General features: G+C 40.1%; 1 protein-coding gene across 1 annotated transcript in view; it reads right to left on the bottom strand.

Moving 5' to 3' along the window:
- Nucleotides 1-778: 778 nt before the first annotated feature.
- usp43a (ubiquitin specific peptidase 43a) overlaps nucleotides 779-17,852 on the bottom strand; it is a 166,795-nt gene continuing 149,721 nt past the window's right edge. Inside the window, exons 14-16 of the mRNA XM_088341696.1 lie at nucleotides 16,227-16,385; nucleotides 5,966-6,127; nucleotides 779-3,313 (exon numbers count right to left, since the gene is read on the bottom strand). Coding sequence (XP_088197822.1) covers nucleotides 2,352-3,313; nucleotides 5,966-6,127; nucleotides 16,227-16,385 — 1,283 coding nt within the window. The 3' untranslated portion in view covers nucleotides 779-2,351. The remainder of the gene's footprint in view (nucleotides 3,314-5,965; nucleotides 6,128-16,226; nucleotides 16,386-17,852) is intronic.

Genomic DNA, 17,852 nt, shown 5'->3' on the forward strand with positions numbered 1-17,852 from the left:
AGAGAGACAGAGAGAGAGACAGAGAGAGAGCGAGTGAAAGAGACAGAGAGAGAGCGAGTGAAAGAGACAGAGAGAGAGCGAGTGAAAGAGACAGAGAGACAGAGACAGAGACAGAGATAGAGACAGAGACAGAGAGACAGAGAGACAGAGAGACAGAGAGACAGAGAGACAGAGAGAGAGAGAGAGAGAGAGATTGAAAGAGAGAGCTAGAGAGAGACACAGAGCTAGAGAGACAGAGAGAGACACAGAGAGACACAGAGCTAGAGAGACACAGAGCTAGAGAGCTAGAGAGACACAGAGCTAGAAAGACAGAGGAGAGACAGAGACAGAGACAGAGAGACAGAGAGAGAGAGAGAGAGAAATAAATACAAGTACAGTGTCTTTGTGTGAGGCACCTGGCTTTGGCAACATCAAGTTGACATATTTCAACCTGCAGCTTGTTTTTTCTCTTGTGCTTCTCTGAGTGTTGTCTCACGGGCCGGATTCAATCCCTTAGCGGGCCTGATGTGGCCCGAGGGCCGCCTGTTTGACACCGGTGCCATAGAGTTTCCCCTCATCGATTGGTAGCTTTCAGGAAAACTCTGTTTTGCAAGTTTAGTCTATGCAGAATAAGATATGCATTTTGGAGTTACTTTTGTATCTACTGTATTTTAAGTTCCACCCTTTTTGGATACCGGTAAACCTGCTTTGACACACGTTTACAGAGTAGTTATGAAACTTTTGAAATCAATTAAAGGATGACTTCATTCTTCATTCAGCAAAATCAACAAAGTACCGCTCTGGTTTAAGGTTAAAGTTTATTCATCGCTGCGTCCCGTGTTTTCACAAGGTGTGCTCGTACAAAGATGACCAAAAGCGTAGACTTACACTATATATGGATGGATACAACTGCATTTTTGCCCCCCCGGTAGTTGGAAATGTCCTGGAAAAATAAACCGGATTTTTAGCAAGTAAGTCGGAGTTTACGTGGATCGTTTGAGTACTTTGCAGCATTTAACGTATTCCGGATGGTAAACTGATTGTATTACGCTATAATTTGTATAATTTACTTAATACGGGTGGTTATGGAATGGATTAACCACAAAAATTGAGGGAATACTGTATATTTAATGCCTGATTATAGGGTTTATGATGAGCACTGTTTATTGAGTATCTTCCTCAAGGCCACAATATCGCTATCGTATCAGACACCGCCAAATGCATGTGCTAGCCAGTTACTGCTACACATTATTATAGCTATTTGATTATGTTAGTAACTTGTTTGTATCCAGAAAATTGACTTTTTAATGTTTGTATTCAGATTTGAGCTCTGGACTGCATGCCCACAAATTTGATGTCAATTCCCCCAATTTTTTCACATTATCAATGAAAATGTTTTGGCTTTTTCTGACACGTGTTGGTATTTTTCTGTTTTTGTGCTAGTTGACGAGTCCCTCACACACAGACGCCTTGTGGTGTGTAAAACAATGTATTTTATTGTATTTATGGGTCTTCTGCTTCATGATTAAAATTTGAATTAGACATAAACAACAACTGGGAATGCTGCATTATAAAAATAAAAATCTTGCCCCATTGGAAAAATAATTTCTCATTTTAAGTCCTATTTTCGGATTTTTATCGATATAAAAAATACAGTAAGTGAGCAGCATTTTATAATGTGGCCGAACTGGAATTAAATCATTTTTTATTCTTAAAATTTCCAAAATGAGGAAAATGTTTTAAATAATATTTTCCCTAATTGAATCGAAAACTTCAAATACAATAAAATACAAAATAATTTCGAAAATGAGCTAAATTTTCTGCCCATGAAGCAGTGTTAAAAAAAAAGCATTATAATTCAAACAGGGGGGGAAATAAAATGATAAAAAATTATATATATATATATAACATCTTAGCAAATTTGTCTGGGACACTAAAAATAAAATATATTTGACGCCCCCAAAAGTCATTAAAGCACAGTGACGACGCATTCGAAAATATGCTAGCCATTGACATCACAAATCGATGCTACTTGAGAATTAAAGCAAATAAACAAGTCTGATAACCGAGGTCAGTTAGCAGCATTGGAACCATTATACATTCTCTTCATTGAACACAATCGAGTGCATTGTTATATTTAGCAAACTCCCCCCATAAATAATAAAAGTGCCGTGCACTCAAATAATAAGACACGGATGTGTTAGGTAGGTGCTATTGGTTATCAGTGCACGGTGCTTTCAGTGCTCAACAGATCCAAAAACCAACCGGTGGTCCAAACTGCATAGAAGTCGCTCAGGCACTTGTTTGGCAATCATGGGTCACGATATTCGTTTGAGGTCCGAATCGTGCTCTATTGCTTTGACTCCACAGCTTCAGAAGCTGGACTCCGGCACGTTCTTCTTGCGTCCCAGAGACGCGGTGCTGTAGCGGGGTCTCGGCAGGCTGCCGTAGGAGGCCTTGTCCGTGGCGTTGCGGTGCAATGACGCCGTCCGACGGGTTTCCGGGTCAGACTTGGCAGGGAGGCTGGACGAACTTTGCGAGCGCTTGATTTCGGATGAGGCCCGGCCCACTTTGCCGTTAGAGAGGTCTTTGCTGTGAGGCTTCCTGGGTTCGCCTCCGGCCGCACCGTTGGACAAGGAAGGTCTGGAAGGTGTACTCAGTCCGCCATCCCCATCCTTAGATGTTCTTGATTCCTTTCTTAAGAAATCACCTCTAAGGAGGGACAATAGTCCGTTTGTCTTGGTCTTGGCAAGTCGCTCATCGACTGTCTGATTGTCTTTGGGTCTCCTAAGAGTGCCGCTGAGAATGCTGGAGCTATTGTGACCAGTAGAACTGGATGCAGCCATCGTGTCTTGCTGGCCTTTAGTGGATATCCCCCTCTTGGAGTCTTTTCTCCGACTACTTGCTTCTTCCTTTGGTGGGCTCTCTTTCCGGCGTCTCAAACTGGCCATCTGATCCGACGGTCTCCTCTGACCCTCCGGAACCTGCTTGGCCTCGTCTCCTTTCCCTACACAACTCAGCCTCCCCGCACTGGAGGACCGGAGCCCTCGGCCGGCGTTGGCCTCTTTAGAGCTTCTCGGTTCATTCATTAAAGACTCAATGGGATCCTTGGTGCAGCGGGGCCGTCGTCCTGACTCCAAATATTGGACTAGCTCTACCGGGGCTGGGTCTCGAACATCAGCGAGCGGTGGGTCAGGTTTCCGACGGTCTCTGGAACCAAACGACCAACGCAGGGGTAGCACCTTGTTTAGGGTGTCCTTGGTCTTGCTGGGGGCCCTCATGCTGACACTGCGTCCCTGCAGTCCTCTCACAAGTGGCCGGTTTTCGAAGCCCCCTTCGAAGTGACAAGACAGAGGGCAAAACTTTAATCGGGGGTCAGGAACCGACCAGTAATGAAAATAGCTCACCTGCTGTGTCACTGGCAAAATGAATTATGATCAGTGTCTTTGCGTACAGAATTATAAATAATTATTTTTAATGCATAAATTTATACAGTGGCCCCTCTACATACGAGATATTTCAGTTAAGAGAAATTCAAGACAAGAGCGAAAATCTTGCTCGACATACGAATAAAAAAATACGTTACGAGAGTTTGCAGATGCTACCACTAGGTGGCTGACTGATCGAGACTGTTCACTGTCGAATGCAGTTGGTCCCAGTTAGCACGTGTGATCCCACGCTAGTGTGTTATTCTTTTTATAATTGCATTGCATCCCTCTTGTTCCCTCACTCTTCCACCACCACGCATGCAGCTCCATTAGCAACCGTCGCCTGCCTCCATGGTAAGTGCTTGTTTTATTTTGTTAATATCTTATGTTACTCTCCTTTACTTTTATTATATACACCGGTAATTCCTATTTGAAAGTGTTTTTAGTAATCCGAAAGATGTGTTTTATATCTACGCTATTTATTGTCACGACAGTGGCTCGGAATGTAGAGCCCTCGTCTTGGGATCAAGAGATCGCAGTTCGAATCCCGGCTCCTCCGTGTTACATGTCAAGTGTCCTTGGGTAAGACACTGAACCCCTAATACCCCAATAAGCAGGTTAGCGCCTTACATGGCTGCACGGCCGCTATTGGGAAATGTAAAGTGCTTTGGGAAGTCTTGACTTGAAAAGCGCTATATAAATGCAGATTATTTCATTTCATTAACATGCATGACTTTAAGACGCTGGGAACAGATTGTTGGTTTTCAGTAATTTGTTACAGGGGGAATTCGTTTGAGATAAAACCATTTCCGGACACAAAGTAATCTTGTTTGTAGTTGGGCCGCTGTATAGGTTACCAATTAGTATGTTTATTCCAGGAAGTTGCTTAGGTAGTTGACTGAGACTATTCAATCCTCACTTCTAATAATAATCACAACATTGTAATAACATTGTAACAACAGAGTAATAACATTATAATCCAGTCACTGGCACTAATGGGTAACAAAGAGGTAAGTCACACCTTCGGAAAGGATGCTGCTTTAGACCAACTATTTAGTATTTATGGATTTGAAAACTACTTTTTTTTAAATTTTCCAGTACCTTCAGAGGTAGTAATTCAGCACTGACCAAACGAACGTTGTTTTGATTAATTGATTTTGAAGATGAAAGGAAGTTGCTAGCACATACTTTGTGTTCCTTATTTCTGATCTATGATCTTTTCTCGTCAATGGGCTGCTATAAACGGACATGAGGTTTGCCATTCTGCTTCAATAATGCAAACACCGAAATGCTTTTATAGGTGTTGGGTAATAATTGATTTCAATACGAAGACAAAAAAAAAGTACTGTATGGATTAAAGCAGAAGAATGAGCCTAATTTGGTCTCTTTTTAATGATATTGATTGCTCTGAAGCAGAGTGCACTCAATCTTTCAATCTTAGAGGCTGCTGAACTTTTGCTTTATGTTTTAATTATTTTAATTTATATTTTTGGCATGTTTTCAGAGGATCTGTGTTGCTAAAGATATAATTGTAAGTTCTTGTTTGATCATTTTATCGTTTATAGCACTGAAGAGTTCACATTTTTATTTTTTATTTCATTGTTTAATATTTCCAGGGATTTTGTTTTGTTGTTTGATTTTAAATCTTATCAGTGTGTAAAAACCTAAAATTAATTTATATTTTACAATTTCTTTTGTAGATCTGTGAATATTTTTATTTATATTTCATGTGTTTTGCAGGGATCCCCTGCAAAACACATGGCATTACTAATTACTAAATAATAAGTTGCATAGTGTTTTATTATTGTTGATAATACATATGATTTAAGAACCCCAAAAAACATGGAGCCATTTGGGATCCGAAAGAGCCTCTCGAGTAAGCCGAGCCAAAAGAGCCTGTTTTCTAAAAAGAGTTGTCCTCTTGGGTGCGACAAGTGAAGTCTTACATGAAAATGCTAAAATGACTGAGCGCATTCTTTTATTGCTTGGTCTATCGTGTTAGAATGATGAGAAACATGGCAAAGGCAAGAATTTCAAACCATTTCAAGCAGTTCACCCAAAATTCAAGCATTTCCGGCCCTTTAAAAGATAACATTTAAATTCAATCATGTCCAAGGATTTCAAGTACCCGTACAAACCCAGTTAAATCTACAAAACATATTGGTTGGAGTCACATAATCAAAAAGGATCGCTCCTAGGTTATTAAGGATGACTACTGAATACTGAATACTAAGTAGACATTCCCCTAGACTCCTGCAAAATAATTGGCCGCTAATTACTGTGGCAATTGCTCGTTGTATTTCCTTCGGAGATGCCATGTATGATTTATAGCAGCAGCACGAAAGAAACTTGTAGCCTCTCGAAATGTTAATTCAAACCTTCCCTAGGATTTCTCCACTATTACTTGTGGTTTCTCAAATTTCTCTACAATATGTATAGAATAAACAATGCATCTATAAAACTGGAGTTTGGAGAAAGACACGCTGCAGCTTTCCGAAGCTCAACATTTCACCGTTGATCGGAAAAGACAGATTTTTATGGAAACAACCCGCTCTCACCTCCCTCCTCTTTGGGAGAGTTTTCCAGGAAGACGGGTGAGTCGGGGGATTCAGGCGCTGAAGATGGGCAGGTGGTGGAGGAGCGCGACACCAGGCTGCCTCTCTTACTCTCTCCAGTCAGGCGGATTAACCAGTGGTCCGAAGCTGAGGAACTTGTTGAGCCTAAGGGAGGGAAAAGCGAGCCTCAGTTACAGTGCCCAGCGTAGTTATTGACCAAGCCCCCTCTAACAACTTTGATTGCATTGCCACATTTGATGTTTGATATGTTTTATGTCTGGTTACCCAATGCAAAATCCATTGCAGCCTGGTCACCCAGGAAGGGGGATAACCACCTGTTGAGGTTTTTGAGTTTTTCCTTGCCCGCATGTTGGTTTAAGATCAGGGGATGGAGTCATTGTGATCTGTGTAGTCCTTTGAGACATTTTGTGATTAAGGGCTTGACTTGACTTGAAACTTCAGGCTAAAGACTTAAAAAACTGAAATCATTTTCTAAGACTTAACAAGCTGTATGACACAATAGTGGAAACAAAATAATTTCAACATTTCACATCATAATTACTACAGAACGGGTTGGGTAGGGTTACTTTAACTGGATTACCTTCAATGACTTTTGGATTACTCCAATACCAAATATGCTAATAAAAGACAAAAGAAACTAAATATGAATAAAATGACTAAATTTTGTGCAGGCTTGGGGAGTAACAGAACACATGGAACGGCAAAAATGATGTTGCCAAGCTGTTTGGATTTATTTTCATTTTGTTCCCGTCCCCTTTTTCTGTTAGTTTTGCCGGAGATCAAAGCCAGGAGAGAAAGCTTACCACGTGTTGTGAGTCATAATTGTATTCATATTTAGTTTTGTTTGTGTTATTAGCATATTTGTTATTGGAGTAATCCAAAAGTAATTGAAAGTAATCCAAGTGAAGTAACCCTACCCAACCCTGTCAACAGAACAGTAGGTGTTGCATAAATATGGGCCCTCTGTTCTCTCAGCTCACCTAACTGACTCCAGAAGTTCCTGGATAACATCTGAACGATCCAATGTTTACCTAAATGACTAACAGTGACCAACAAAGTGCACCTGTGTGTCACTTCGAATGCTCCTGCTCTGTGATAAGACAGGTGTGTCCAAACTTTTCAAAAAGCAGGAAACATTGGTAAGCCGAAAATGTGTGAGGGCAGATCGAATTTTCTCAACCATTTTTATGACCCAGTCTTTGATAAATTCACCCTCCGTGAAAGGTTTGCAGTGCTTGGTGATTAGTGTCGCGACCTCGTAGCTCGCTTTTGTAGCATTTTCATTTGACTGGCGATGTTCGTTTTTTGGGGTTCCTCCCCACCGAAAGGGTACCAAGGAAGCTAAAATCATTGTTACAACTCTTGCTGTAGGCTTAACGACATTAAACAGTTAAAAGTGATAAAAACCAACACGTGCTCACAGGAATAATAACAGTCAAACTGGAGCAAAATGAAGGACTTACCGGTGCCGTTTTGCTTTGCTTGATGCATGCCAACGTTTTAATTTCTCTTGAATCAATCCTTCAATGCACATTAGCGTGCGCACTCCAGTTTTAATTCCTGGAGGTGCAGTTGTTTCGGATTTTGTTGAAATAAATACGACGATTTCCACTTGTACTGGATGTGGCGGCACTCATAATCAACTTTCCTTTTTTTATTTACAGTTGCCATGTCGGAAATGGGGACGGTGGCAGAGGGTGACTGCCACCATCTCGTGAAATCGTGAACTTTTTATTGGTACAAATGTTTTTTATACTGCGGTCAATGTTCCCTCTAATTTTCCACGGGTCTGAGCGTTCACACAAACGCTTGAAAATACAGTGAGAAACCATAATCCCAAGTGTGGCAAGATAATTGATTTTCAAACATGTCCAAAACTTGACATCAAGTTTTGCGGAGTTTCCGGCAATGCAAAATTATTTTTCTCTTTTGAATGAATTGACTCATGTACTATTGTAGGTTATACGGCCTACAAACGTCTGTTCTTACAATTCTTTCACAAGATAAACATTTCTTTTTTTTTTCCTGATATATTTTGTCGCATAATATTAACATTTTTGGGGGCTTATTTAGTCGGTTGCAAGATACAGAACTGTACTTAGTCACATTTTTTAGTGGAAGTACAATGTTGGCAACAAGATTCACTTGATACAATTGGAAATTATTTGAATGCAACACAAACTTTTTGTTCTTCTTTCCGTGTTTTTTTAAACTTTTTTTTAAATTCCTTTAAAAAAAAGTCTCATTGTGTTTATTTTTTCCGAGCGGTTACTTTTTTCTTCTTGTTCCCCATTTACTTTTTTCCTACGTTTCTTTTCTTTTTTTTCTGGCTTTTTTCTAAATTTTTCCTTCCTTTTTTGTCTTCTTTTGTTTCTTTTTTTCCCCCAGCTTTTCACTACTTTTTCATTTTGGTATTTTTTTCTTTTTTGTTCAATTCCCCCCTTCTTTTAAGTCATTTTGTGCATAGTTTTACAAAATATTTGGTCATGTTGGGATTAAAGAAGCAAAAACAACCTGAAGAGCTGTTAAGGACCCGAAAGAGCCGGTTCCTTTTAGTGAGCCGAGTCGAAGAAGCCGGTTCCCGACAAACTCTACTAACTTTACTTTTCAACTTCGTTCGACATTGACTTCAAAATACCGCATTTAGGACACAACGTCAGGGGAACCCATGTATTTTTACCTTTATGCACTGTAACTTTGACTTAAGTCGCTTCTTAATTAGCAATTTCGAGCCCTGATTTTTGTGCGCTGGCTCGATTTTCTTGTGCCCCGAGAATGTGCGAGCAGTGCGCAATTGCGCACGCACGCATCTTAGAGGGAACACTGACTGCAGTCAACATTACTGGCAGGCCACATAATCTTAGGTTATTTTAATCTTTAAAGGGACACTAATATTCAACCACTAGATGTTGCCGTGACGTGTAGTGCTGAAAACAAGTGCGAAAAAGCACGAGGAAGAATACAAACTAAAGGGACTCAAAGTGACCAAACCGCATCCTTTTTCTACCCAGGCTTTTTGGGTACACTTAGCAGCAAGATGGCCGACAATCACGTCAGCTTTAGTGAGGCTCATGTTATTTCAAATAAATACAAATTTCTCAACCTGTATTTTAAATAATGCAGGTTAATATAATTTATTTATTTTTTACTCATTATTCACACCAAGACCTTTAATTTTTTATTTATTTTTTTTACCACTAGAGAGCGTTAAATAATACACAATGTACCCTTGGCTGCATGACCTACAAGTACATAAAGTACACTCTTCCACAAGTGGGGTCGAAAAATAGTGAGGAAAAATTATATTCAGAGGCGATGAAGGTGCTGCATCTGAGTCAGATTAGGAGGCCTCTCCTGTTACTGCTAACCATGGAAATGAGTACCGTTTCTGATTTTCAGTATTTGTTTCTTGTGGGGGATTAAAAGAATAGCCTAGGGAAAGGAATGGGCAATGCCAGTTTGGATTTGCCCCAAACACACCACAAGAAGATGGATCTAAGTGATATTTGATAAAAAGAGGGAGGATTGATACTCTGAGAAATGATCCCAGATCAGATAGGCTGAGCTCCCGGGGAAAAACAAAGAATCAATATAACTGCCTGTTATTTGCCATCACACTGAATTAAGTCGAGGCCGAAAAATCTTTCCCCAAGATCATTTTTCAACTAAAACGTGTGTGTCCAATATTTCCGCCCTGTGGCGCATCAGTACCTTCTTCCTCTCAAAATATATGAAACATGTCAAGGAAAGTTTTAGGATTGGTGTCAGAAAAGATATTTTGCTAAAACCTCCTGAGTGTTATGCACCATCTCCACCATGTCTTGCTGGAAGGAGTTTTTCAATGAGAAAACATTTTTTTTAATACAAAAGAAGTTTTTTTGCAGCAACTGTCTCCCTGAGGAATATAAATCCAAGTGTATGCGTGTTTGTCACGTTGCTATAGCGATTGTATTAAATTCCCTCTGCGCTTTGTTTTGACTTTAAAGTCGCCGTCTCCTCCACTGGCTCTCACATAATGCCACAAAGAAAAGGTGCAAACAAATTCTGTGCTGCGTCAACAACTATTCCTTTTCAGGCCAGGGCTAAAAGTGTGTGTATGGCATAGCCTGGTGTGTGAGAACTTGTCTAGTGCATACCTGTCAACCTGTACGTTTCTGCCGTACAAAGTACGTTTATTATGCATTTTAAAACGTGTACGACGTACAAGAAAATCTGTACGGAAAAACGCAAATTATGGGTAGCATCCAGTGTACACCAACTACAGTGGAACCTTGGTTTTTAAACGCCTCTCAGTTCGAACAAATCGGTGTTCGACCAAAAAGTTCGAGACTGTTTGGTCAAAAATTCGGAGTTCGAACGGCGGTAATGCGTGAGTGCGTACGCTAGAGTGCGATGCTGAGCGGCGTACGGGTGTAGATGGTGTAGATCACCCCCACCCCTCGTGACCAACTGTTATCATGTGCGCACTTGCCTCTTTTTGCTTTCGCTTTTAACATCGGTGAACGGTGTGTTTTAGCCCCTAATTATGCCTCCGAAGAAGGTCGGTGCAAGCAGGACAGATGAAAAAAGAAAAGTTGTTCGTACAACTATTGCCTTTAAGAAAGACATAATAGCTAAATATGAAAGAGGTGTGCGAGTTTCCGATCTTGCTAGGGAATACAGCATGCGCCTTCTGCTGACCACCACAAAGGTAAGAAATCCTATTCATAATTCTTTTCTTTTTTTTTTTTTTTTTTTTTTTTTACACTTTTGTACGGAAGATTACGATAACGCGAACGTACGATTAGCCTGGGTTAGCTCTATGATTACGTTGAACATTCAGGTAAACATTCAGGGTGTTGGAACTGAGCCCAAAATTCAGGGTGTTGGAACGGAGCCCCCTTTCCAATGAAGGGCTAGCTACTTGAGGTGCTAAATGACTTGTAAACGACCTGATTTTTTAATTTTTACACGTTCATGTTAGCGTAATCTTTCGTACGGAGGATTACGATAACGCGAACGTACGATTAGCCTGGGTTAGCTTTAGTTTACGTTAAACATTCAAGGTAAACATTCAGGGTGTTGGAATGGATTAAAACAATTTACATTATTTTTAATGGGAAAAATGATTTCTGTGATTGAACAAATCAGTTCTCGAACAGGGTTCTGGAACGGATTATGGTCGAGAACTGAGGTTCCACTGTATCACGAAACTGCAAATCAGTCAAGTCAAACGAGTTCGCCGCGGTGGCCTCTATCTCTGTATCGTTTTTTTCCGTTGCAAACGAAGCGAGCAATTTGATGCTACTGTGCGCATGCGTCTGCAGCCTCGGATTTCATGTGGTAGTTATGTAGTGAAAGGAAGTCCGTCTCTTTTTAGAGAACGGGCTTTTCCGGCTCAACTCATTAAAGAGAGCCGGCTCTCAAATGGCTCACTTACTTTGATGCATTATATTACGAATTATTATGTTGTATAAAGAATTTAAGAAAAAAAGGAAGTATAAAAGGAGAAAATGGAAAAAAAGACAGGTTCATGGTTATCCCTTTAATCAGTATATTACTAACTATCATTTAATGCAGAAAATGAATTCATAATTTGAATAAAAAAATGTATTATTCTTCTTAATTGTATTTGCATGTATTTTTTCCTTCTACAGTGACCGTCCAAGCTACTTCATTTGTGAACTTTTTTTTATAATAAACCCCATTCATGTCGAGCAAGTCAGTATCTCACAACAAAATGTATCATTATATATATATATATGTTACAATATATATGATAAAACGAAACACATGTACAATATAACATGTTAAACTACATAAAAAAACGTTTGGAAAAAAAATATGGTGTAAAATTTTGTATTTTGTAAGGGAAAATACGACAGTTTGTAAGGGCATGGAGCCCTGGAGCTTGACAAGTATGCTGGCGTGCCGTAAGAAATTGCCCAATTGTATATTTGCAAAAAAAAAAAAAACTGCCATAGTTGGTTATCTTTTAGGGTTAGTACACCTTTATTATGACCAAATTCAAACACTTTTTAAGCACTTACAGAGCCATTTTTTCAGTTTATCCAGTACCTGGCACCTTGGTCTCTTTACCTGTCCTATTGGGCTCGATGCATAGGGGACGATGACGCCTTACGTGACAAAGCCATACAAACTAATGCCAGCTCCCGTTAGTTAGGAGAAAAGAAGAAATGCAATGGCAAAGCGAGGCTACAAGAGCAGGCGTCTCTACGTCATTTTTAGGCAGACTTGATTTTTTGTCCTACATATAATCTATATAAGGGCGGCAGGCGGCACGGCGGCTGAGTAGCGCGCAGCCCCATGGTGCAGAGGCTCAGGGTTCAAGTCCAGCTACCGCAGCGTCCTCGTCTGGAGTTTGCATGTTCTCTCTCTGGTTTCCTCCCACATTCCAGAAAACATGCATGTCAGGTTAATTGGCCGGTTCTAATTGTCCCTAAGTGTGAATGAGCGAGTGAATTTTCTGTCTCTGTCTGTCCTACGACTGGCTGGCAACCAGTTCAGGGTGTTCCCTGCCCACTGCCTGAAGATGGCTGGGATAGGCTCCAGCACCCCCCGTGACCCTACCTAGAAATGGATGGATGGATAATCTATATATATCTGCACCTCTTTGTCCTAACAGGTAATCTGTATTTGTACTGTTAGTAACTAACAATCTGTTAATATATAAAAATTATCATTTTTGCTATCACAATTGCTGCCTACTGGGTTTCTATATTGTGTCCTGCAATACTCTATATTACTTCAAATTCTATGCGTATATGTCGACTATATGGGGCACCTTTAAACTTCATGAGACTGTGTAATGACAATGAAGGCTGCACGATTAACCGAAATCTAATCGACAATGCAATGTGACGTAGTGTGATTGTGTAATCGCATAACACTGCGGTTTTTTTTTTTCAAGGACTTAAAGACAGCAACCCTAAATAAACCTCTATACAAAAGGGTGGTGTTTACTTAAATTTCACCTCTTAATAATTGTGTAAAATTCACCTAAAATATTGAACCAAGCCGTACGCAAGAGTAAACTGAATGCTGTTGTTGAACCGTTTGGAGAGTCTGGACTATTTTGGTGTCTTTTGAAAGGTGACACTCTCAAGTTTTGTCCCCAATGAAATCATCACTGCAAGTGCTACTAACATGAGCAATCTAAGTTGGAACACACAAAAAGAGTAGGCTTTTATTCTCGCCTGATTTTATTTTATTTTTTTTGCAATTACATGCAAGGTTAGTGTAGCCTGGGCATTTTAGCTGGAAAACAGCTGGGATATATGCATGTAGCCTTACCTAGTCCAGGGTCAAATTTGATTACAATCCAAAAAACTAAACATTAATATTTTGTACATATTTCTAAGGGTATGTCTACGCGTTTCCAAAAGTGGGGGGATTTCAAAAAAGACCAGTGACTGGTGACATCATACAGACACCTCAACCGGCGGGTTAAAGCATGTCACTAGAATTAACCCTTGGATGCATAAATGGGATGTAAAAAAGGACCCAATGGGTTGTTATTCTTCAACATTTAAAAATGAAAAGTTGTAATACTGTCATATTCCAAGTATTCCTCATAAAACATGTGTATGACATTAGTATTATTTATTAGTATTATTTTCCCCACTAATTATCGACCCCCACTAATTTTCCCCACTAATTATCGACCCCACTCATTGAACAGTGTATGAACAGGTAGGTCATGCGTCCAAGGGTATATTGTTCAAACTCAAAAAAACCTCAAAACTCAAAAAAATAAAGAAAAAAAAAACAGAAAATGCACCTTCCTTTTGAAATCGAAAATCGCATTGAAATTGCAATACTGGTCTAAAAAAAGAAAACTCACAATTAGGTTTTGTGCAGCCCTAGAAGGCATTGTATTCTTTTCTATTCCATTATATTATGTGCGTCAATCAAATCAGGTTATAGTACTCGTGAAAAAAATAAAATAAAATAAAAAACTGAAAATGCACTTTCCTTTTGAAATCGAAAATCGCATTGAAATTTCAATACTGGTCTAAAAAAAGAAAACTCACAATTAGGTTTTGTGCAGCCCTAGAAGGCATTGTATTCTTTTCTATTCTATTATATGTGTCTATCAAATCAGACTGCCAGGAAACAAAGCAACAACATTAAGCATTTACAAACACTTGACCCAAAATCCAAGCACTTTTCAAACCCTGGAAACACAAAATTAGAGATTTAAAGCTTCCATACGAACCCTGATCTTTGCTTTATTGCAGTGATCAGCTGAGTAACTGCAAGATTCATTCATCCGTGCATCCATTATCTGCACCACTTATTGTCAGTAGGGTCGCAGGGGTGATGGAGCCCTTTTTAGCTATCATCAGGAAGTGGGCAGGGGACACTCTGAACTGATTGCAAGCCAGTCGCAGGACACACAAAGAGACAACCCACTCGCTCATTCACCCCAGAGACAATTTGGACCGGACAATTAACCTGACATGCATGTTTTTGAAATGTGGGAGGAAAACGGAGTGCCCGGAGAATACCCACGCAAGCACAGGGAGAACATGCAAACTCCACACGGACACATGGACATGAACCCTGAACCTCTGCAGACATTGTGGCTCATTTTTCTCTGGTGCTTCTCTTGGCGTTGTCTCTCGGGCCACATAGAATGATGTGGCAGGCCGTATTTGGCTATTAGACCAGGAGTTTGGTCCATGTATTTTAAGCTTTAATAATGTAAACGAAACTAGTTGCGGGAATTCATATTGAAACTTTTTCGATGGGCGGTGTGTCTGGAGATTTTTCAATAAGAAAAAAGTTCCTTAGGTCAAAAAAGGTCTAAACACACTGGCATAGAGCCCAGTCTCAGAAATGAAAAATTAGACGTCTTTATCGAAATAACATTCTTCCGTCTAAGTTTATGGCTTTCCTTTGGCCTCGTTTTCAATGACCTTTTTACAATATAAATGCATTTAATTTTTTTATGCAGATGCGTTTATCTCACATCACATATACCGGAAAACCAGGCATGCAAATGAGTCAAATAACCACAAGCGAATGCTAATATATGCTTGCTTTGTGTGTTGCATGCATCAGAAGTCAATAACCTCCATCTGCGTTGCGTGGGACCGTTGACGCTAATCGTAAATAACTTTTCCACATGGTGGCGTTATGGATTTCATAGAGAACATTTGTTGTACTACAAACAAACCACTGTAGGCATTGCTGTGCTGCTTACAAGGTGAACGCTTTGCTTTGACGTGCAAGTGGGCCACATTAATCATCCTGGGGGCCAGTTTCTTAGCAACTCAAGCAGAGATATTAGTTCAATTGAAAGCCAAAGAATGGCGTTTTGATGTCCAGTTCTCCAAAAAATTTAATTCAAGCAAATCATTGAACTGCTGCTGCTGCAAAAAAAAAGACCGCTTGACTGGACTACCCTGGAGGCGTTTATTCATTCGAGTATAATGAGTATATTAGTATATACAAAAATCCCTCTCGACTTCGCTATTTTGATTTGAATCGTTTTATTGCCTTTGAAATAAACTTATAGTAATTGAGTTTGGAGGAGACAAGACCCAGCAAATGCTATCACTCGGGCAGGTTAGGGAGGGTTTTTTTTGCGTTGAGTGGGCATGACTGAGTACGCAACCGTGATAGGTTGGTGTATGCTGTCAGTCAAACAGCCGGGCAATTGCAAGAGTCAATATGTCCACCCCAGAACAAACTAGGAACAGAACAATCTGGGAAGCAAGGCGAGAGCTAGTAGCCTTAGCCACTCCTTACGTTGAAAATACATTTGTTTATCAAATCATACTTTGAGGAAATTTAAAATAGAGCAAAGAAAAGGTAATTACCAGTGGGTGCTCCGTGGATTGTTATCGGGTGCGGGGAGCGACAGAGACTGCGTCTTCGAGAATGTAATATCGGGACTGCAGGTCCGACATGCTTCACGCGGGGGACAATTTGTTTCCTTTTTATTTTAAATTGCCTTTCAAGATGACATGTTTTTGGTGTTGAATTTGATCAAATGTCCCCCCAAAATGGAGCTTATACCCCAGGTGCGACTTATGTTTTTTCCTTCTCAATTATGCCTTTTTTGGCCGGTGCGACTTATACTGTGAAGCGGATTATAGTCTGGAAAAAAACCGCACATTATCAACATTTCAAAGGGCAAAAACTAAAACATTAGGACGTATTTCTTTTTTCACGTGACAGTAACAGTTTGCCCTCGTTTTCTTTCTATTGCTGATATTGTGAAATAGGGGCCAACCTCTGAGGGAGCTGCTGGCCGACCATGGAGGGATAATGTTCCGTCTTTGGTAAAAGAGAATGTAAGCCCCTCTGGTGCAGATTTCCTCCTCCGGTACCAAGTCCACGCTGCTGTCATCGTAGCTGTACCACACACCGTCCACAGAATTGCGGCAGTAGGCTGGTAACAAATATAAAGTCCGCTGTGTTAATGCCGACAATGTGAAGGAGGAAAAAAAAATCAGGATTCGCTTGATCTCCTGTCATGAAATGTGTGCTCAACAAATTTTGCTACAAGGGAGGGAGGTGGCAGTGATTTTTTTTTAGAATTGCTGTACTTGAAGCAAAAAATATACCAAGTAAAAATTGGTGATTTGTCATGAATTGACCAAGCCCTCAACTGTTTCTGTTTATTGATAGCAGCGGGCAGGAGATTTAGCGCTATGCTAACGTTAGCATCTGGTGGAACATAACAGCAAGCACAATGACCACAGTTAGCTCTCTCAGTAGATAGAAGGGTCTACACCAGGGGTCGGGAACCTATGGCTCGCGAGCCATATATGGCTCTTTCTATGAGTACCTATGGCTCAGAGACCAATTTGATTGCATGCAAAATTTCTCCATCTTGTTGAAAATCGAGATTGTCTATCCTATTCAGGTACACGTAAAGCCAAACCAAAGCTAAATGCAAATGAAACACTTCGCAGTATATATAGGGCACGTTTTTCACTACAATTTACAGTCAAGGTGTCACACAAAAAAGGGGGGGAAAAAAAACTCGTTTTGGCTGTACAACGCTAAAGAATCCTTTATTTAAAAGTTCACTATATAATCTGTGTTCAGTGTTCAGATACTTTATAATGAATCCACAGAACTGTAAATACGCCAAAACACCGGAAGAGAACTTAGTCATTTGATTGGGTGAGTGGGAGGGATGGGTGGAGCTATGCAAAAAGTACAAGCATTCCCTCCCATTTCTCGCCAAATGTAAGCACATAAGGCTCCCTATTCTCAGAATGTTGTGACGTTTTTACAAAATAAATGCTTGCATCTGGTTTTGAAACCAATATGTATGAAAAAAAGGGTCAAAAGGAGTTTAACCGATCTTGAGTAATTGCAAGAAAGAGACAAGTTTAAAGTGGTCTGTTTGTTGAATTTGGGACAGGGGCTCTGGCATTATTCTCTTTTCATAATTTTTATCAAATCATCAAAAATAAATGTGCTGAAGACTAAGCTTTTGTCTGGGGCGCGGGTTTAGCAATTTAGTACATTTGTCTCATAATATATGGTGTGGCTCTTTCCCAAAATAAAATTAATATTTTTTGCTTTTATGGCTCTTTGAGTCAAAAAGGTTCCCGACCCCTGGTCTACACGATACTCCTTGAAACTCTATATCGTGTGAGCAGTGTGTGTCAATAATGCACAATGCCTCGCAAAACTATTGAAAATACCAAGAGGTTTTCATCTCTTCGTTTCAAGCCTGAAATATGGCAAAATGTCGAGAGGTTCTTGAGGAGCTAATACTTTTGCAAGGTACTGCATTTGTAGCAACAGAGAAACAAAAGACTGACAAGATCACCAAAGGACACCTTGAAAGTAAATTGTTCTCATGACAACTCAAAGTGTGCTGCGTCCATTTTCAAGCAGC

The sequence above is a fragment of the Urocampus carinirostris genome, chromosome 8, assembly GCF_059441175.1.
Source record: "Urocampus carinirostris isolate Australia breed hairy pipefish chromosome 8, RoL_Ucar_1.0, whole genome shotgun sequence".
NCBI lineage: Eukaryota > Metazoa > Chordata > Actinopteri > Syngnathiformes > Syngnathidae > Urocampus > Urocampus carinirostris.